Source organism: Phalacrocorax carbo, chromosome Z, assembly GCF_963921805.1.
Source record: "Phalacrocorax carbo chromosome Z, bPhaCar2.1, whole genome shotgun sequence".
NCBI classification, from domain to species: domain Eukaryota; kingdom Metazoa; phylum Chordata; class Aves; order Suliformes; family Phalacrocoracidae; genus Phalacrocorax; species Phalacrocorax carbo.
Genome location: NC_087548.1, coordinates 36,669,204 through 36,692,415, shown reverse-complemented (window position 1 = coordinate 36,692,415; position 23,212 = coordinate 36,669,204). Strand labels below are relative to the sequence as shown.

The window sequence follows — 23,212 nt, the reverse complement described above, 5'->3', positions numbered from 1 at the left end:
AGGTCTTTTTTACTGTTCCTATGAAAAAGCCATTATTTAGATGAGGACTTACTCAATAAACCTTTTTTAAGAAAATTAAATTCTCAGTTCTCATATCTGCACAACTAGAGAGCTTCCAGAGGAGGTTCTGAGAATAAGGATAATAAATACCCTTATTTGCTTTAAAATGTCAGTGAGGCTGCATCTACCAGTCTCGCCCATAATCCTCACTGGTGTGCTTATCTTTAACCTGTTTTTCTCTCCTGAACACAGTGTTTTCCAAAGTGACACACTACCAAAGACTTCTCTTTCTTTTCCCCCAACAGTAATTTGGCTACCACTTGTATCCCTGATGCTGAGGGGTCCCTCACTTAGCCATCTAAATCAAAACTGACTTTGCTGACTGAGGCAGCATCAGGACTTTAGGGAAAGGCCCAGAGGATGTGGTCCTGGTCCTCTCTGCCATTATGAAAGGAGGGACAGAATTTCTTACCAGGTAAACTCCCTTGCTCTTAAAATGCTATACACTACTTGCTCACAAACAGGCTGTAGTTTGCAGCGTCACTGGATGTCTGTCTTGCTTTCAGAGCCTTTCGCTTCTATATAACATCTTTTACTCTAAGAAACTGAAGCTGCTTAAGAAAGAACAGCAGGCAATCAATGAAACTCTGACCTTAAAAATGCCTGCAAATACAAACTGAAACTTCTGTGCCCAAATGAAATGCTTATAAGGACTTTCTGTCTACATCCTCTACATCCCGTGGATAGATGTTGCAGTCTATCAACACTTGACAAGAATTCTTTGAACGTTTGTAATTCTCAGCAAAAACTGCTCTGTTCTATAGCTGGTGTTAAAGCATTACTCCTATATCACATAATTACTTATTAGCAAGAACAACCTCCACAAGACAAATCAGCCAGTGGCCTCAGTAGCAAAAAAGAGAGACACTGGATTTGGAACTTATCAGTGAGGATCAGGGAGGAAAATCAGTGAGGGGACTGTCTTGCAAGATACAAAGACACATATATCTATTTCATTTAGCATACAGAGAATACTTACTCCCAAGCACATACCTATGCTTTAAATATATCACAAGCCTAACTGGACTTTAAGTATTATTTGATTATTGGTTACTAGTGAAAGAAGATGCCATAACCCTCTCAGTTTGACTTATTTCTTACCTCAGAATCACAGACAGCTGTTCCCACTACCATCACAGCAGTTGGAGTTATCACTGGATATATTATTTCATGTCCCCACCAAACTTTTAAAGTATTTCTGTTTTGAATATTCTTCAACATGTCAAAAGTAGCTTAAAAAAGAACCACTTATTTGAGAATTCAAGTTCAAAGAAACTCACTGTGCAGAACTTGAAGCAGAAAATAATCAATTTTTTACCCAAAATAAGCAGAACAAAAATTGTATACAACAAAAAATCAATTATAATTATAAGGATTTTCAGAGTTTAAAAATTTGCATATATCTTCTGTAGTTGGAATGAATTAAGGTACAGATATTACCTGTACAAAAACGTTTGATATATAATGTATAAGTTTCTATCTCACAAGCTCCCATTTACTTCAATGTATCAAAATCTGTCTTCCTAGCCTTAAACCAAGACCTTGAGCCCAGATGAAAAATCTGAAAGCACAGCTGAATGGTTCAGGAAGCATGACATTTTCATCAACTGCAGAGTGCCTGAAGAACAGTGCTCTTTAATGTTTTTATACATGATCTGGACTCAGGAGTCAAATGTACAATAAGTTAGTTTGCTAACAATACTAAATTCAGAGGAGCTGTGGAATGCCTCAGGAGTAGAGATGCCTTATAAAGAGATCTGGATAGAACAGAGAGCTAGGCAATCACCAACCACATGAAATTTAACAAGAGCAAATGCAGGACTCACCACCTGGGATGGGGTAATCCTGGTTATATGTACAAACTGGGGTGCAAGAGGCTGAGAGCAGCCCTGCAGAAAGAGATCTGGGTTTGAGTTGGTGGCAAGCTGCATATGAGTCAACAGCGTGCCCTGGCAGCCAAAAGGGCCAACCGTGCCCTGGGGTGCATCAAGCACAGCATAGCCAGCCAGTTGAGGGAGGAGATTGTCCCACACTACACTGCACTAGTGCAGCCCCACCTTGAGTACTGTGCGCAGTTTGAGGCACCTCAATAAGACCTCACACTACTGGAGTGTGTGAAGAGGAGGGCGACCAAGATGGCCAAGAAAGGCCTTGAGGGCAAGACTTAAGAAGGTCACTTGTTGGGAAGGATATTATCCCAACACCAACAAATGGAAAGAAAAGGCCATATACTACACTTACTCTGTGGGGGAATTCACTTTATTGATTTTGAAATTTCTGAACACTTATTACTTTGAAATCTTGCAACTTTATTTAGTATTTTCCTAAAAGCTCCAGAACTCGGAGGCAAATAATTAATTGAAAATGTCTACTTCATGGACTTTTAAAGTAAGCATTTGGCCTCTGCACTTGTTGGAAGGTCTGGAAACATGAACACCCAAAGAAAGCTTCAAATCAAAACCAATACAAAACCGGACAAGAAGTATATTTTTTAAACTCATGCTTTTAACCCATCCTCTCAGTATTGTAATGGCCCATCTCAGGATTTTTAAATGTTCACAGCTGAGTATGCTATATATCAAAATAGTACTGCTTGTCTCATTAAACTACCATAATTTGCAACTTGGATATGCAACATAAAATATTAAACACCACTTCAGAAGTCATTTTTGTCCCTTAATTTGTAACAGGATAATGCTCTGCTTAAGTCTCCTCCAAAAAGCTTGCTAATGTCTTTTCTGCTAGTATCCACATTTTGCCCTCTTGTTTGTGTTTACAGCAGACATATATGCAACAGAAATGCCATTTTTAGTTAGCAGTAGCTTGTCATTTTCTCTGACCTACCACTTAATACTAAAGTCTGTGCAAAGAGGTACTGCAGATTACCAGAGGTAGACTGTATACATCTAAGCATCCTCTGCGCTGACACATGAAAAAAATGGACACATACACAAAAGTATGTATCTCCTTTGTCTGAGTATAATGTGCACATCCTCACGTCTGGGAGCACTTGATACATAATCATATACAGATCTGTGAAAAGGGAATGCATTGCAGTAATTTCACTGCTAGTTCCACAAGGACAAGTAAAGCAGAGAAACATGAAATGAAAAAGTCTTGCATGTCTACGGGGAGACTAATTGGACTGGAGAATTTTAAATCCATCTCCAAATGCAGAGAAGCAGCGAGTGACTCACAGACCTTTACGCAGAGAATGTAGAGGTGAAATTAGCAGGGAAGATGAGGGTTACGTGGGCAGAAGAACTGTTATAAAGCCAAACACATTTGTAGGATAAAAAAGCAAGTACAATTAATGTATTTATACAGCTCCTATGAGCTTCATAGTTCCCGAGAGAGGACCAGGACCAGAACAGAGGAAGAGTAATTGCCACATACAGCATCATGCCAAAAGCAGCAAACTGCCAAAGCATCTGAAAATAGGCAAAGCTGGGTTAGTCTCAGTGGCACAGCTACTTTTCATGATGTCACTCAAGCAATCAAGCTGTAAAACTGTGCATAGCAAGTTAGTGTTGCTTAAAGGAAGTGTTGGGGAAGGTGTATAAAGTGCCTGTCACTCTTTGATTTTGTTCTCACAGCAGCAAGGATACAGGTAGAGGACTGGGTGTATATGTCTATATGTAAGAAAGATGCCACTGGGATACACGTATCCTTATAGTTGTTGTAACAAAGGTTATTCAGGTTGAGGTCCACTGCTTGGACAATTATTTGCAAGTGATTAGTTCATATTAAAGAACCAAGATCACTTGCAATGGTGCTCAGCAATGCCATTAAGTCTATGTGCAGAAAATCATAATAGCACCAGAAAACACAAGTAAACAGAAGGAACAGAGCTCCCATGAAGGGTCTTTGCATGTGTAGATCAGCATTCTTTTTTGCAGAATGACAGTATAGTATACAACAGAGCTGACATTTGATTTAGAGACTTAAAGGAAAAAAAATACCTACTTTATATAAATGCATTCTGTAACAAAAAGGGCTTTATGAAAAACTTCAAAGATCCACACAGCCTTTAAAATGTGCTATCCACAGGCCCTGGCCAAGCAAGACTGCAGAGACCACAACAACACTACAGAATCAGCAAGACATACAATGAGATATATAGTAAAGTAGTGTATTTGCTGCAGTTACTCCTATATGCTCTATCATTTTATTAAAGGGATACAAGTGCCCCATCACATAGGGAAAAGGAACTACAGCATTGTTAATGGTTTCTTCACCCCACCCACCAATATATTGAGGCTTCAATGCTTGCTGAGCTCTGAGAGTCAGTATCATCAATAGCAAATACAGGCTAAACCAAACACAAGATATCTAACTGATCCACGGAAAATATTAGCTACCTATATATTTCATTGACATGACCATACCATTCTATTCTCATGTCTCAATGAAAACACAAAAGCAACCTAATTAAAACTTAATAAAATCTGTCTCTAAGGAGCACAGCCATGAAAGGTAATGGATCAAGAACAATAGCATGGCTCTAACCCTATTCAGGGAATTGTCAAGAGGAGTGTCTTTTTTGTCCTTTTGGGGCCATGCAGCAAGCTGTTATTTGGTTTTTAAATTTTTTTTTCCTTTAGCTTCTTCTGCAGTATTAAATGCTGATGGTGGGTTAAAAAAGAAGAAAAAGTAATTTTTTTTTTTCTCCTGAATTTAATCTCTTTTTTTGTTCTCAAAATTATTTGTAGGGTACCATTCAGACCTTGCATGCATTAGAGGAAGTTCTGACATTAAAAATCATTTTACCTTCTTCAAATTCTTAAAGCAATTGATGATGAAAAAAGAAAATGGTCCCAAAAATTGCATAGTCAAAACAAACAACACTAAGCTAGTTCAAATTGCTCTCTCACCAGTGGTCTTTCAAACCTTTCAAAATCCACAACTCCAGTTCCAGGATCAGGAACAATATACTTCTGGGTAGGTACAATGGTTAAAATTGCAGATTGGCACTGCTTCACTTACATACTAGCAATAGGACTTCTGCATTTGAACTGCTATGGCCAGCATAGGCGTAGAAGAAATATCCCATAGTCTTCCTGCAACTTCATTTCTGTGAGTGTCATAGGCCTCCTGATAGTACACGGCAAGATAGGCACAAAAGGTTACATACCAAGGAATAACTTCTTCCTTTCATTGTAGCAAATACTGTAAACAGCCTGACTACCCAGGGTTTCTCCAAGCCCCGAAGCTGACAGACACACCTAGGGGTGCTCCAGGGCATCTCCCAGTCTTTCACCAAGACCACACTTTTACATACTAGCTGACACATAGCTTTTGCATGGATAAAATAAAAGACACCATAAAGGGCTCTTTTTCTCTGTTTTTAAATCTGAAAGTCATATTCGTACATCTCAGGGCCAAGTCTGCTCCACTTAGATGTCTAGCAAGTCAAGAAAGTCCACACAAAAAAGCAAAATCAGGGAGCATCCCTGTGGAAAAGCCTTTAACCTCCACATCTTGAGCAAACCTATGATTAAATAGGAGCTACACCAATCTGTTTGAAAACAGAATTGTTCTAACCACATATATTCACAAAACTGTAAATTGCTCAGTTGATTGAAGTATTATTCATGAAAGCAGTGCTAATTACAACTTGTCAAGCTTTTGTGAGAACTTTGGGAAAGTGTAGCCCAAATTTTAAAAATATTATTAATTATGATTAAATCATTCTTAATGCAGAAAATTTACCTCTCCAAATAATCTCTCTTAATCTAAATCTTCAACTCTACAAAGAAATTAAATATAAGGACTTAAAAATAATATAAATGTAGAGGATGACCCCATCTTTCTCCTACCACACACAACAAATTATCTGCAGTGCAAATGAAGGATAGGAAGGTAGTTAAAATTCTTGCCATGTGGCTGTGATGAAGTGCTTGCTTGACTGGAAGTATCTTGAAAGATTAAGCCTCCAGAGGCCAGAAGGCGTCATGCTTTTGATTCTTCAGAGGGATGCAGAGTCCAGGGACTTCCTATACTCACCTAAGATGTTCCTACAAAATGCTTTGCCTATTGAGTGTGGAATAAATCCATCAGGTCTTCCAGCACTACTGAATACTTGATCAATGGCAAAATTTCAGCTGGTATCTCATGGAGAAATAGTAGCTCTATCTCCAGCTGAAAAGCGTAGTTATATAACAACATATTACTGACACTATCACTGACAAGAGATAGGTATGGCAGTACTATTAGTCACCAACCCTGCACACTTGGGCAATTTAGCAAGTCAGGAACTACACAGCGCACCTCTGCAGCAAGACCAGTATAAGGCAAGAGTGTACTCCACTCTACTCACTGGGCTCTGGTTGCATGAGAGCAATGGCTCCCATCAGTGATAAACAAAGACATAGGTAACAGCAATAAAAACTAGGATAAATAGACATTTGCCCTCAGGGCCACATTTACAATAGCCATCCTTCTTGGCATACCAAGAGATCAAGAATTCACAAGAGTTTCCTCACTAGTTTGCAGGTGGTTTTTCAGCGTCACAGCTTTGCCATATTGGTGAGACAAGTGATGTAAAATGGAGGGGAATTCACAGCAAAGCTTGCGCTGCCAGTGGGCATCCCTTAGTTACTAGGAATGACTACTGCCCAGCTTTTACCTGGGTGGACAGAAAAGGAGTGGTTAAGGATCCTTTATTTCTTAGGCCAACTAAGGTAGATATCAGAGCTCAAAACAGAGCACAGAAGTGGTTCCTCACCAGCCTCCTGGGTTTGCATGGTCCAGACCTTGGAGACACAAACAATCAGTGCCTCACTCAGTACCTCAGATTTGCTGAAGATGAATGATACTCCTCAATGGCAAGGCAGCAGTGTCACAGTAAGGCATGCTGCTTTTTCAAAGCCAATGGCTTCTTAGTATTTCATGGCTCTGTAGCAGTCCCCATGTAGGTCTGTGCCTCAGAAGATAGAACCTAGTTCTTTAAGAGGTGCTGAAAGCAAAGCTACCTGCCGTGCCACATCTGTTCACTATTACACCGTTTCTTAAAATACAGCCCTCTCTGTCCATAAATCTATACTATTTCTCTTCCCTGTGGATGATGTTACTTTTCTTCTTTTATCTACCTGCACCTTTGCTTGCAAAGGAAGTTAGTAGTAGCCAAGCAATTTACTAAACTTAAAACTCAAGTCAACCTACCCGCTGAACAGAGAGCTTTTCACAGCTGTGTGAAAACAAGACTTGAAATATTCATATGACACAGAGAAGCCCTCCTGGACTTGGATTATTTCCTGCAGCTTTCACAAGCATTTGGCTTGTGAAAGTACTTTAAGTAGTGCAAATAAATTGAAAAGATAAATACTTAGCAACTACCAAGTACCTTTTCCAGATTACAGGTATTTTAGCACTTCAGTGCAGATCAGGAGTTAACTTTTTAAAATAAATCTCATAGTGATCCCCACTTACTCCACTATGATTTTTCTTGCAGAGCAGTATGTAGCATGTGAACCAGATTCCTTTTAAATGAAGCTGAAGCAGAAATTTATCTCCAATAGTTCCCTTGATATGCCTCAACCACTAGCAGGCAATGAGTCCACAGGACCAGATGAGAGTTAGTCCAAAATCAAACTATAAATAAAACATAAACCTCCACTGGGGGAACTGTGTCCTCTGCACCAATTTTTTCGTTCCACAGACCCATGCCTTTTGCACTGTATGACATTCCAACATACACATAGCCTCAGAAGTTCAGGTCAGCTGCTACATCACTCAATCTCAAAGAAAGCAAGAGGGAGGGACACAACCATGTACCTGTCAAAGGTCTGGCACACATTTCAAACTGGAATAGATGCCAAAGGAGGTAAGTTGTAAGGAGACAAAATGACTCAGAGGAATTACTGCCAGGTCTTTGCAATGGCTGTCATTTCTATCCTGTGTGTTGTTTTCCTCTCAAAACTCTTATGTCTTATAAACATATGGTTATAAGAAAGCATTAGCTTTTACCCTTAAAAGAACGGATAATTTAAACCCTGAAGTCAAGAAAATTCAGAAAGAAGAAAAAGGAGACAGCATTATTACTTTTTAAAATATCTTGATTCTGTAATGTTTACTTAATATTTGCGATTATATGCTGCAAAAATACTTGATTTAAAAAAAAACCTTTGTTAAAAATGACCTCTGAACACTTAAAATAAATAAGTAAAATATCCCAAACTAGCAGGGTTTAGTTTGCTGAATGCTTTCTTATTGCTGAATAAAGGCATATAGCACATACATTAGTGAATGTCTCCTACAAACAACCAGGTTAACTCCATTGCTCATTTGCAACAAGTGTCAGCAGGAGACAAAATTCTGCAAAAATTTTTGAAAGTCTTGGTTATTGATTGCTTGCTTGCATGACGTTTGATATTTCAGGAACACTTTCTACTTTTGTGAGCTGATTTATCTACCTTTTAAATAGTATGTTTAAGAATTAAGAGCCATTCTATGTTGTTTTGTAATTTAGAGCAGTTCTTAATGACAGCACCCGCTGTTTACGAATAAATAAGGTATCAGAACAAACCCCAACCTTTCCAGCCTGCAAAACAAGCACATTATTTCAGTAGAGCCAAGGAGTCACAATCATAGTCACACTGAATTAATTGCTCAAGTCCCAGCTCCGAGGTGACATTGAGATGGTGCAGAGGAAACAAGGTCCACAAATCCTGCCGAAATTCCTCAGATGTCAAAGGATGGCACAGAAAAAGAGGCAAAAGTCACTTTTTCCTCCCTCCTGGTCAATTGCAGCAGAGATGTGGGAAGAGAAATTATTGCAGAACAGTACACTGCAGGATTTTCCCTGTTGACACAGGCTGAGGAGGGTTGTGGCAGGAGACAAAGTTGCTGTAACTATGCTTTGGTTTCTTTTTTTCTTTTTCTTTTCCCCCCTCCCACTCATCCCTAGGCTTTTTTGTCAGGAAGGTAGGTTTATCTATGACTGGATAGGACTGAGTTGCTATATCTTTCCCTCAAGGCTTCCCCACGGCTTAGCATAGGGCAGCCACATTGGCTACTACTTCCCTCTTCAATGTACAGAAGGTAACCTCCAAGGCAAGCCCCATGCAAGCTAAAATAGGGCAACAACACTTCAAAGCATTCTCAGATCTCACCTAGGAACACTAAGTAACAAGCTGGCATTAGCTCACCTGTGCTTATTCACGCCACTAAGTTTCAATATCGCACATCTTAAACCTATAACCACAAATCCAATCACTCTCAAGGGCAACAACAGAGACTTTAAGCCAAAAAATGGACATCCCAAACAGCTACTGACTTCTGACAGTGATACAGCCACACTGTGCTGCCCTACCATGACTACTTGCATGACATTGCATTAGAGAATAGAAAAAAAAAAAAACACAACAAATAAGAGTCATAATCTTCCTCACATGCTCTTCTGTTATGACTTTGGTATGGTGCTAACAAAGTTCCAAAAACACTGCATGCAAAGTTAATGCATGGTCCCACTCTTCCCTCCTGCCTGCTCTCTGCTACCTGCTCCTTCACATTCTCTCAAATGCCCTAAGGTTCAAGCAGGTTTTGCCCCTGGCTTAGCCATCCACAGGGTTGTTACTCATACTCTTGATCTGGTCTTCATTCTTTAACAAAAATTTCATTTGATATGCACAGCTCCTCCCCCAGCTGCTTCATTTACCTCCCAAAATTTAATTTTTATTGCAAGAAAATTAATATAGCATTTAAGGGAAATACAATTATGAGTATTTTACAAAGGTTTGAAAGAAATATCAGGAGGAAATCAGAAGGAAAAAAAAAAAGGCTACAGCAGTGAATCTGTTTAAGTTCGTGTAGATGAAGAAGTTTCCCTGGACACAAATATAGCTAATCTGCAAGCACAAATGAGAAAAATATGGAACTAGAATTGTCTGTTTTATTGCTGATTTATTACATTTTCAAATCTCTCTTGCTCCAATGTGCTGTGCAAGAAGAGAGAGAAAAAGTCATTCACAGAATGCAAGTGAACAAGATATAACAGCACCACGTCTGCATGTCTCTAGGGAGCCTTCCAAATCTGCTCGGGAAGACTGCCTGTGTTTTATAAAAGTTGCTAGAAATCCCATATACCTGATTTTAATGTATGATTTGGGAAACTGTCTTTTTCTCAAGATGAGAGGAGTAGATCAGCAATTACCCTACCAGAGCCAAAATTACAGCAACAAATGACAGTAAGGCCAGCCCTTGGACATCACAATTTTCTCCTATGGTTTGGCAGATATTTCCATATTTTTTTTCATAGATATATTTTCATATATAAGTACATCCACATACCAATTTGTCTCAGGAACTTATTTTATTATTAAACTGAATTCTGCAGTGGTACCAGTAGGCCCCAGTCAGAAACTCAACCCAAGCATGTTCGGCTGTTTTCTTGGTCAGTACATCCAGGATCAAGAATGACCATGATTGTACATTGAGAAACACAACAGCCAAAACCACAGCTCCTGGAGCTGAGGCTTTCTATACCATAAGCGCCACAAACACACATATGTCCAGAGATTAATAGTGCTGTAGGGAAACAGGATATATAATATAGTCAATTCTGTACTGCTCAGTGCTTAGCATAGCAGGATAGCTCCTTTTCTAAAGATATATTGCAACTCTTACCTTAGAGTCTGCACGAATGCTTTCTCACATTAAAGTAACAGTCATCCTCCTACATCAGGGTTACGGAGAAGCAAGACAAAGTGGGCCAGTCTTGCCTTTAAACATGAAAAGCCACCTATCTGTATGGCTAGTAAATCTGTTACTTCATTTTGCCTTTGCAACCTAGCCAGGTACTTTCAGTCACAGATAGCACCTCAGGTCCCAGCACAGAGGTCATGGCATTGCAGAAAGCCCCAGGAACATGCTAACACAGAGCCCAGCTTTTGCCCAGGACAGCTTTAAACTTCACTGAACTCTCTGAATGAGTCAATGATTTGAAGCACCCACTTTGCTGATGAAAACCTAGCAGAACACTTGGCAGTCAGTGCTGCGGAAACTTTCCATGTGCAGAATATAATGACTCTGCCAGCCTGCTGAGGACAGCAAACTCTTCCAAGGGGAAGCAACAAGCACCTGAGTGTCCTGGTTTCAGCTGGGATAAAGTTAATTTTTTTCATAGTAGCTAGTATAGAGCTATGTTTTGGATTTGTGCTGGAAACAGTGGTGATAATGCTGAGATGTTTTAGTTGTTGCAAAGTAGTGCTTATACTAGTCAAGAACTTTTTCAGCTTCCCATGCTCTGCCAGGTACATAAGAAGCCAGGAAGGGAGGGGACACAGACAGGACAGCTGACCCCAAGTGACCAAAGGGATATTCCATACCATATGACATCATGGTCAGTATATAAAGCTGGGGAAAGAAGGAAGGCAGGGGAGGGGGGTGTGTGTGTGATGTTTGTAGTCATGGCATTTGCCTTCCCAAGTAACCATAATGCTTGATGGAGCTCTGCTTTCCTGGAGATGGCTGAACACCTGCCTGCCCATGGGAAGTAGTGAACGAATTCCTTGTTTTGCTTTGCTTCCGCAGGCAGCTTTTGCTTTACCTATTAAACTCTCTTTATCTTAACCCATGAGTTTCCTCACTTTTAGTCTTCCAATTCTCTCCCCCATCCCACCACAGGGGAGTGAGTGAGTGGCTGCATGGTGCTTGGTTGCTGACTGGGGCTAAACCACAACACTAAGTCATGGAGAGCTTATCTTCCAGTGACTGTCCAGCAGTTTTTATTTAAAAGACACTCCCCAAATCAGAACAGCAGAGGAGTATTTCCTTTCCCTTATTCTTTCTTCCCATGAGACAGGAAATCTGTGACAGATGGGGTCATCATCTTAGAAACAATGTTGGCTTTTCCCCTCCTTAGTCACATTTGATTCCACGTGTACTGGCAGACACCATTAAATCCATGCTGACCTCTTTAACCCACTGGAGTTATTTAGGCTGTTTGTATTTGGGAACACTGGTTGTCCTTTCTCCTCGACTGCAACAACACACGCTCTCACAGTGTACAGATCAGGAACCGAGAATCACAGAATCACAGACTCACAGGTTGGAAGGGACCTCAGGGATCTAGTCCAACCTTTCTAGGAAAAGCACAGTCTAGACAAGATGGCCCAGCACCCTGTCCAGACAACTCTTGAAGGTGTCCAACATGGCCGAGTCAACCACTTCCCTGGGGAGATTACTGACTGTCCTCACTGTGAAAAATTTTCCTCTTGTGTCCAATCAGAATCTCCCCAAGAGCAAACTGTGTCCATTCCCCCTTGTCCTCTCCATGGGACTACTTGTAAAAAGGGAGTCTCCATCTCCTTTGTAGCTACCCTTTACGTACTGGTACATGGTGATGAGATCCCCTCTAAGCCTCCTTTTCTCAAGGCTGAACAAACCCAGCTCTCCAGGCCTATCCTCGTATGGCAGCTTCCCAGTCCTTTGATCATCTTTGTGGCCCTTCTCTGGACCCCTTCCAGCCTGTCCACATTCTTTTTGTATAGCGGGAACCAGAACTGTACATAGTACTCCAGGTGTGGCCTGACAAGCGCTGAGTAGAGTGGGATGATGACTTCTCTATCTCTGCTTGTGATGCCCTTTCTGATGCAACCCAGCATCCTGTTGGCCTTCTTGGCCGCAGCAACACACTGTTCGCTCATGTTGAGCTTTCTGACCACCAGGACCCCGAGGTCCCTTTCCACAGAGCTGCTCTCCAGCCAGGTGGATCCCAGTCTGTGCTGCACTCCCAGATTGTGTTTTCCCAGGTGCATGACCTTAAACTTCTTCTTGTTGAACTTCATAAGGTTCTTGCTGGCCCACTCTCCAGCCTATCCAGATCTCCCTGCAGAGCAGCTCTCCCTTCTGGAGTGTCTACTTCCCCACTCAGTTTGGTGCCATCAGCAAACTTCATCAGGCTACACTTGATGCCGTTGTCCAGATCACTTATAAAGATATTGAATAACACTGAGCCCAATATCAATCCCTGGGGGACTCCACTAGTGACAGGTTGCCACTTGGAAAAGGAGCTATTTACCACCACCCTTTGGGTGCAGCCTGTCAGCCAATTCCCCACCCACTGCACACACCACTTGTCTACACCGAAACACATTAATTTCTCCAGGAGGAAAACGTGGAGGACCGTATCAAAGGCCTTGGAGAAGCCCAGGTAGACAATGTCCACTGCCTGCCCCATGTCAACCAGGCAAGTCACTTTGTCATAGAAGGCCACCAGGTTTGTCAAGCATGATCTGCCTTTAGTGAAGCCATGTTGGCTTTCCCAGTCACTATATCCTGGATATAGTAGACTAATGAAGCAAGAAATAACAAGTGCTGGCTTTATTCACTAATGCCTGCCATTTCTTCTGCCCCTAGTCAGATTTATCCATACATACCTGAACACGGAATTTGCCTCTGCTCAGTTTTCAAGGATTCCTGTTGAGGACCTGCCCACTCTTTCATCCTCATTCATCTTCCTTTCAGGCATCTTATTCCCACCCATGTTTACAGTTAAATAAAAACGAGAATATTCTCCAGAGAACACCAAAAGCTCTACGGTCTATTTCAAGAGCTACAGCCCATTCCAAAACATGCTAGTCCAGACCTTTGAGAAGGGATGTGACATCTGTAAAAATCTCAGGTCCCAAATCACCCTGACTTAAATTATTTTTAATTACAACGTTGCAAAACAAAGAAAACAAAGAAAACAAAGAAAACAAAGAAAACAAAGAAAAAAGTTATTTATCTTTTGTTATCAAGTATTTGTGTCTCCTACCTTAGTAAGATAATCCCATTCTCACCATGCAAAGTTTACCATTTGATGCCATGTGACTGTTTTGTAGCAGTTTACCTAGGTGAAATGAACCAGACAAAACCGACAGAGCAAAATACATCCTTCTGCATAAAAAGTTTAAGATCTACATTATTTATCTAAGCTTGCCTCTGCTTTCAGCAATTAAGTCTTCCTCTCCTCCAGAAACTCACATTTTACTTGTCTATACTTAGAGAGAAGCCAAATGTATGGCACACATATTATACATATTATGACTGTGGCAGATTTGCCTCATACATGGCAAGATGTTTTTCAGCACTTCTGTGGAAAAGGAAGATTTCCCCAACAGCCTCAGAGCAACATGGTCATATTTTAAACACCAAATTTAGATCATAAATACTAGAGGTACCAGAAGATCCAGCCATCCTTCCTGAGAGACACACTTCCACTCGTTAATGCTAGTGGAAGGTTCCTTGGAACATGGAACCTAAACCATGCATACATGTGGTTATTGTGCAAGTCAAGGCACATTTCCACATTCAGTTGTTTTGGTTCCTAAAAATATCTGCACGTTGCTGAACCTTCCTCGTGCCTCAGCACGAGGTAAGTTTTTTCGTTGTCGTTTGTTTACCTCCCCTCAAACAGAAAAAAAATGTCTGCTACACGGGATAAGAAAAACCAACAGATCAACAAGAGAACACTATCCAAGTAGAAAAGCAAAGAGCTTCAGTGTTATCCAGCCCAGAGGAGAAGTGCAGCAAAGGCAGGTCCAATTCCAAAACAAGCTTTTGATTTCCAGTGAGAGAGAAAACAAAAAAAATCAAAACCCAAAACGAGACCAAGAAACCAGGACAAAATACACCTTGAAGTTCCCAGCTAAATTTTTGCACGAGTGTGTCTTAAATGCAAGTTTGGTTTTATGGGTTGCAGCAAACCCCACGAAAGCCAGGATTTGGAGTCGACTGGCATGAGTTCGTGTGTGTGTGTCTCGATGGGTTCTCAGTCTACATGGAGGAATGTCTGACGGGGATTTGAAAAGTGCGAATTAAAAAGAGAAACTGGGACCCAGGGAACAGTTTTAAGCTCTGTTTTGAAAGTTCTTATTTCCTTTCATAACAATAGAAAGTAAAATCAAATTCTATCTGTTCCAGGCCAATGCAAGAAATGTGATGAAGCAACCAACAGAAAACTCAATTAGGACCTGCTCCTGAATACTAAAACCTCCTTTCACTTCAACTGGAGCAAGATCCAGGTTTAACTAACTCTGTTTCAAAGCCAAAGATAGCGTTCCTAGAGAAACACAAACTCAGCTTGTGAATTAGTTGAGAAAAATACTAACTAACTGGTTATCTCTAATGCCTTGCCATCTTGTCCTCAGATCCCTTTACAAACAAGCTTCCTTCTAGGCAAAATAACCCAAACCTTCATCTCTTTTGGAACATGCTCTATTAACACCCTATTTTGTTGTGGTGACACTCTTCCTCACAGCAGCAGAACAGAAGTGATGTCCAGTGATCAAGAATACTTTAAAATGGAAAATAAATGGTGTCCTCAGTGTTACTGCCCAATGCAAACCAAATTACTTAACATAAAGGTGAAAAACAAGCCCTATTTGAATATGTTTAGATAAGTCGTTTTCGAATTTAAAGACTTTTGCAGCCAGTAAAAACTGGAATTTAGGCAATCAAAAAATAACAATTGATAAATAAAAAACCAATTTTATTAAAAAAATCAAACTGAAATCCACAAAAAGATGAAGAAAGCAGAGGAGGATGTAAATACCTTAACAGTGTGAAGTGCTTTTCTGCCATCAGAGTAGTTGAAAAAAGGGGTTGAAAAACCAACATCTTTCTCTATTTTAGAACTTTGGCTTACAAAGGTTTCAGTATAGTAACCCCATCTGACAAAGTGTCAACAAACCCAAGGAACATGTAATCAAAACACAACCCAACAGATATTATGTCAATACGATACCTGCTGTTTTGCTGACAATGAACCCAGCTAGTGGCATCTACCTATTTTGAAGTAGATGTGGATTCACTTCACCAGCCCTTCCCTGCTGACAGTCCCATTAGCCAAACCAGTGGTTGAATTTCTTTTTCTTTCAGGAGGCCCTCTGGCATCACAGCGAGCCACTGTTATAGACTGCCACTGGCAAGGTTACACTGCTGCTGCCTCAGCAGCACCTTTGCTGGGATCAAATAACACCCCTTCTTTGCTGGGGGAATGGTCATGGGGAAAGAGGGTGAGAGCAAACTGCTGCCCCTCAGTGTGACCCATGCAATGTTGCAACAACTACTTCAGCCCAATGTCAGTCTACGTAATAGGAAATTTTTTGTAAAACACTATTTAGTTATATAGATATGGCCTCTGTCACGGGTACAAGAGCATCATCAGTATTACATCAATTACAATTACATATCCCTGAATCATTCTGTCCAGGTCTGCACAGTGCTTTCCATCCACAGACAAACTGAAATTATGCTGAACTTCAAAAAGGCACTTCTTACTTTTTACTTTCTCCCATGCAGGTCTATAGAGCCTCCATAAAGGAAAAGCTTGTGAAAAACATTAGCACAGTAAATATGAATTTCTAACTTTTTTCTCTGCTTCAGGAGGAAGAAAAAAAAGTTACTGTAATTCCTATCCCTTCTATGGATTCCTGTGACATATGCTATAACCTCAGGTTTAAAAAAAAGCTATGATTTTTGTCTCCAAGATTAAGTGCAGGATTAGGTAAGCACTGAAAGCTAGGTAATTCTGCTGTGGCAAAGATAATCACAATAATACCATGCTGTAGCTCGGTTTCCTTTTCTCTGCATACCTCCATTTATTTAAGAGAGGATCAGCACCACTACTGCCCAGCAGGGACCACTAAGTGAGAAGAAAATGAGAAGTAGAATCACAGAAGTTGCCAAAAAGAAGCATAAAGTAAGACTTTTTAGTTCCAGGAGAAAAGGTTGTTGGAAGAATACTTTGGCTGCCCCTTAGGGTAGCACAGACTCTCCCTGAGAAGAGGGCCAGGGGCCTGCTTCATCAGGGCACTTCCCACCAAACTCTGTCCATTCACAGTTTCTCTTCAGATATACTCAGAGTGGCAAGAGCTCCTTGTGGCCTGCAAAGCAAGGCCACAACTCCTTCCCTCCTGTTGAGCTTTTAAAAGTAAAAGACTTCACTGGCATGCTGCTAGGTCATGACAGTCAGCATTCAAGATCCTCGACCCTCCATCCTCCACAACAAATATGTAAGACCACCCCAGCACATCACTTACATTTTCACTTGACGTCTGTGTAAAACTACAGAATCTTCTGCACAGTAACCTCTGCAAAATCTGCTGCAGTTAAACCTGGTTTTGCTGCTTCAGCACTTATATGAAGCATGCTGTCAATCAGTATGCTAGTCACAAGGGCACATTTATATCTTAAAGACACCGTTTTGCAAGAATGACCAAGAGTAGCCAGTTCTTCCTGGCTGAGTAATACTTCCAGTGAAGATGAAAGTCAAGATATAAAACAAAAAATCTGATGGAGGCTGTTTTGAGTATAGCCTCCACAGATATTCTTTGCCTCCACAGATCACTGGGACAAAAATTGCAGATGGGTGTCAATCGGTGCTCCAGCTTTTTATATACATACATACATAAAAATGGAAACTGCATGTATCAGGTAGAAAGATTAATGTATTGACAGACGCTTGAGAAATCCTCCCCAAAAACCAAGCCATTTTCTTTTTTGTACACAAAGCAGCAGTTCTTTCCACTAGAAGTAACAACAGGGTTAGAAACTGGAGCAGACTATTTAAGCCATAAACAACTCAGCAGGGCTACACAGTATACAACCAAAGGGCAATTTACATTAAGGTCAATTTTTCACCCTTTCAATTATGTAATATCAATAAAAGAACATATGGGAATGATGCCAAATGTGAATACAGTATCTGGCAATCAAGCTAGAGTGCACAAACAGAAGGAATTTCCCTACCTGCTGTGGAAATAATCCCTTCCACAGCTAAGTAAATATTTTTTCTAAAAATAGTCTTTACTCCCGGATCAAAAATTTGCTCTCTTTCCTTAATGACAAAATGTACCACTCCGCACTGACAGAAACCAACAGACTGCCGGTGGTGCATGGCTCTTGAACAGAGGTTTCTAACAGCCAGTTTGGGCAGTATCCTCAGAGCCACACCACCTTGCAAGGCTCTCCTCTTTCCTCCACCTGCCCACAATTTTCCACACCACAGGAGGAGGGAGCTCTTTAAGTCCAGCATAAGCAACACACAGGAAAAATATAGCATTGCCCAGCTTCCCAGACCACAGCTCACATACATACCTTTACATACATGGGAAGTGACGATAATTTGGTGGGTAAGGCTGAGGGGAGACATGGAAGGAGATAGGCAGACCCAGTGGGAGTCCAGCTTCAATCACAGCTGGATAGGACAGGTGAGGTGCTTTCAGTGGAAAAGCCTAGCTGGCAAGCACACACATGCCCACTCAACAGAGCAGGAGAGTCAGGAACATATTATGAATATGGGGCTTGATGGGGATTTAGGAAAATACTGATACCAACACATCACTGACCACATTCTCTATCAGTATGGAAGGAATGGTAACAATTGGTTAGCTGCAGTTTGAGAGTTTAGCAAGGATAGAAGGCATATTGGATATAAAGGAGGATTGCTTCACCCATTCCAGTGAAAAATCTCTTACACACTTCTGACCAAGGAATTTAAAAAAACACTCAGCTAGATGAACCACAATACAAAAACCATTTGACAAGGAGATTAATTTCCATCATACTCATATTCCCACTGATTTCAGTGGAACTGCTCACAAGTTTATGGTGTTGCACACACTCAGGTTATGCTAATAAGGAGACACTCTTCCAGGACACTTTCAAAACAGATGATCAACATTTTCAAATTCTGCCTCAACCCTAATGTGCTCTTTTTTTGCAAATGAACCTATGTAGACAGATCTGAATCAATGCAGAATCCCTATGAAGCCCACAGGATTTTGTGCTATGTGCACAGCGGCATAGCAAGGCAGGAGTCTCATTTGCTTCTTATTACACGCTAGGGTCAGTCTCTCACTGTGCACTTCACAGGCTGCCTTGTTAAAGAGGGGAGCATGGTACTTTCCACCTAAAAGTCAGGGCATGTAACAAGCCACTGACAGCTATGAGTGGAGTGGAAGCTGTTTCTTCAGCTGCTTCCTTCAGTAATAAACCTGTTTCTCTACAAAACTATATAAACTGGTGACTTCTGTCCTGGCATTAGGGTAAATTAAAACACGTTGTACCATAAAAGCAGAAAACAGTGCTAGAAAATAAATCATATTACAGGCCTGTTTTGTTCAAATCGCCACATTCACACTGCTATTTAAATGTCAGTCACATTTATTCAGTGGTTCCCAGGGGAACTTCGGATGTGGCCATTCACAGCATTTTTGTTCATTTCTTTCCCTATGAAATTATTACTTTCTGAAAGCTTAGTTTTGACTGTGCCTCACAAGAGCCATATTATGCAATGAATGCAGTCATGTGGAAACAAAGCTCATGCTATTTTAAAACAGCTCTGTTCAAATGCCCCAGACTGTCAAATCTGGATCCCCCAAAATTATTCTGGTGGTTTTAAAACCATAGCTAAACCTGTAGGAAGTAATAGTGTCTCAGTCACACTCACATAGCACTAATGGCAGAGGAGTTTGCATGCCGAAATAAAAGGGGACCATTTGGTGGCACAGCACTTAGTTGCCCATTTCTGGGAAAACACTCTTTGGAACAATCTTCTTAGCCCCAGGATGTCTGACAGATTTGCAGCAGCACAGTTAGCATTCAAATTTGGCTACTTCTCCTTCTTAGGAGGAGCTCTGTGGGTAACAGCAGTAAATGAATACTCTAACCTGCTCCATACTTGACAATCTAACATCTTGTAATTCTGCATGGATGTCATGACCTTCAGACTCATGCTCCTTTTACAAACTCTGGAATATTTCCTCTAAACTTTATGATTCTGCATAGAGCTAAAACTGTTAAAAGTTATTCTCAAAGGCAAAGGGGTGAACACTCTATTCCTTCTAGAAGGAGCAAAGTTTCCCCTGCTTTTCAATGACTCACTGCTGTTGCAGTTGGTGCACAGAATTTGACAGGCATTAAGTTCTTCAGCACGTCTTCTACTAAAAAACAGAATGGCAATATCTCATGCAAGTTAGTTTGACATTTTACAAGTCAAAAAATGATGAATGAAAATACAATGCTTACATTGTATAAAACCATCCAGACATGGAAGTCACACGTTTTTAAGTTGCACTATAGAAAGTAGAATTCCGGATATGAGAAAAACTTTTCTATAAGACACAAATTGTGCCACTTCTAACTGGAACTGTATTTTGCATTAATAATATTGTACAGTCATAATCATAAACTCTGTGTATAAGGGGTACTACAGTTACAAGTATAATAGCATTCAAGATAGAAAACTAAACCAGAGACTTCAAGGCTGCACAATGTTAAACTGGGTTAAAGGACATGGCAACCTGAGAAATGACTTGAAATTGTTCCTGGTATGATTTAGGACTCTATTAGACAGCACATCATACACAAGTTCTTACCTGAATAAGAACCAAAAGAATAATTCGATTTTTTAAAACCTCCAATTTATTTGGTTCTATCTCGGAAGCTTCATTCATACTGGCAATGTCTGGCAATGTCAATCCATCCTTCACCTGGGGATTAATCCCTAGCCAGAAGGATTACTCCCTAGAGTAAGGTCGGCATGACTAAGTCCTGGATTTCTCTCTCATACTGAAAACAAGCCAATAAACAGATCAGTCTTGCAACCTACTTGTGAGTCATTTTCAAACATTAATGTGTCTTCGTGGCCTGCATACAAACAATCTGTGAAAGTTAAGGCTGAGCCCAAAAATCCCTGGGTCATCTGATGTCAGGCAGCTAAATCTGGCACCTGAAACTTCACAGCTAAAACTCTTCTTTCCTTCCAAATGATAGTATTACTCACAATCAGTATAAGCATGTCATCTGATGGACAGAACAGCATGCATAGACCTTTCACACCATGCTCCCTCCAAAAAAGATGTTTACCTCTGCTGCTGCAGCTTACGATAATGGAGAACTGAGGCTTCTATTATTAAAAAGTGAACTTTAGGTTGCCTGCTTCTTAAACATGGTTGAGACAGACACTGTAATTCTTATTTTCAGTACCAGAACCCAGTACAGCAATGATGATTCCTAGGCTTCTGATAGAACTCCAGGTAGCAGGGGGAGAAATAACAAAGCAGCAGCAGCAGATGTGTGCTGCAGGATGGATTCAGGCACCCTAAGCTGTTCCTTACCACATCTGTCATGAGTATGGCAGGTTTCTTGTGAAGCTGGTTTTACCAATGATGCAGCACAATGTGGTATGAGAAGTGACACACAATGTCATTCGATGCCTGCATGGGCCCATGCAGAACTTGACATATCCCACTGCAATTCAGAGTCACAAAGTGTATTGGTGTATGCAAGGCATTAAGGATCAGAATTTGTACAAATGCCTGTATTAGGAATCATTTTTTCAGGAATATTTCCCCACAGTGCAAGAAGAGATGAGATGAAAGAGATGAGATGGATGAGAAAGGGAAAAACGTAGGTGTTGAAAACCATAACGGCTGCTGTGTCTTGCATGCCTGCACCTACAGACTGCTTACAGTGACCAAGACTGCTACCTGAAGACGCCTGCAATGACGATTAGTAGGAAATGACTGGGGATTTTGTATTTAGCTGCGAGAAAAAAAAAAAAAAAAAAAGGCACATTACACTGGTCTTGGTCTCAAATCTCTAAATCCAAAGAAATTCCCCTGACTTCTATGAAAAGCAGTTCAGATCAATTCCCAAAGCACATTGAGTCAGAACCTGATTCAGAAATTTAACCTTACAGACTGTAACACACAGATTTTGTATTACGAAACAACTCAAAGACTGGTGAAACATCCACCCTGACCTTCCTGCAATATCACACCATGCCTAAGGCAACAGGACCAAACCTCAATTATTCAGATTTCAGCGGTACTCTGAAGCCAGATTACAAAAAAAGTCGTGTTTATTGCTGATTTACAAAGTCAGGGTAAGCAAACGCCGATGGAAACACAGTGCACGGCGTTTGGTAAAGGTTCGAGGCCCACGCTGGGTATCTGCCGCAGCGGACACCCCCGCTACCTCGAAACCCCTCCGTGGGGGCAGCCAAGGACATGCGCCCGCATCCCAGAAGCCCCTGCCCGCCTGCTGCAGCGCGGCCGGAGCCGGGGGCGGCGCGGGGCCGGGGGGAGATGCGGCCGGACGGCGACCCCCGGCACAACGCACGCGTGCACCGTGCGGCCCACGCACTCACAGAAACACGCGCACGCACACAAAACCGTGGTCAGCCGTGCAGACCCACCCACACCCGTGCACATTCACGCACCGCACACGCTCCTGCGCGTTCATGCAAACCTGGGAGCCACTCACGCACCCCGCACACGCGTGCATTGTGGGCTCCCGTGCACACTCACACAGCGCGGGCACCCGCGCACAAGATTGGTGCAAAACCACTCACTTTGGGCACCCGCGCACACGAACGAAAACCCTCGCACACTCACGCACAACACACACCCGTGCACACGCGTGCGTGCCCATGCACACCCGTGCAAACTCACGCACACGGCCGCACGACGCAGTCGGACACAGCTCAACCCCGCGCACCCGACCGCCCCACGCAGTCCAGCGCACCGCCAAGCACCCCGGGCGCAGCCCGGCCACCATGCACCCACGCGTGCGCCCCACGCACGGGCGGAGAGCGGCGCGGGGGGGGGTGGTACCTGGGTAGCTTTGTGGAACTGCTTCTTGAGCCCGGCCACCGACATGGCGAGGGCGGTGCGGGGTCCGCAGCGGGGCGAGGGGGGCCGAGGGGCGATGCGCTGCTCCCGCCGCCGCCCAGCCGGGGCACGACGCCTGCCTGCGCCGCTCGCGCTGTCCGCACCCGCTCGCGCGGCGGAGGCTGTCAGACGGCGGCGGCGGTGCGAGGGAGCCGTAACGTCAGGACAGGACGCTCCGCCTTCCACCGGGCGCGCGGGGCCGCCCCTCGCCACCGCCCGACCCCACCCCCCCCGCGGTGTCGGCGTTCCCCCAGGAGGCCGCAGCGCCTCCGCCGGCCGGGGGACCCCTCCGCACGCGCCCCCACCGCACCTCCGCTCGCCGGCAGCATCCCTGCACGGAGGGGTGCGCCCGTCCCCGCAGGACAGCGCCCACGGAAACCGGCCCGAGGGGAAGGAATTGGCGGAGCCGTTACGAGAAAAAGGGAGGAAAGCGGAAGCAGAGTCGACGTGGTCCACATTTCCTGCAGAAAGACTTGTAGCCGTACCGG

General features: G+C 42.4%; 1 protein-coding gene across 1 annotated transcript in view; it reads right to left on the bottom strand.

The window, feature by feature from the left end:
- SH3GL2 (SH3 domain containing GRB2 like 2, endophilin A1) overlaps positions 1 to 22,871 on the bottom strand; it is a 113,504-nt gene extending 90,633 nt beyond the window's left edge. Inside the window, exon 1 of the mRNA XM_064437873.1 lies at positions 22,668 to 22,871. Within this exon, the coding sequence (XP_064293943.1) occupies positions 22,668 to 22,712 (45 nt within the window). The 5' untranslated portion in view covers positions 22,713 to 22,871. The remainder of the gene's footprint in view (positions 1 to 22,667) is intronic.
- Positions 22,872 to 23,212: the final 341 nt, after the last annotated feature.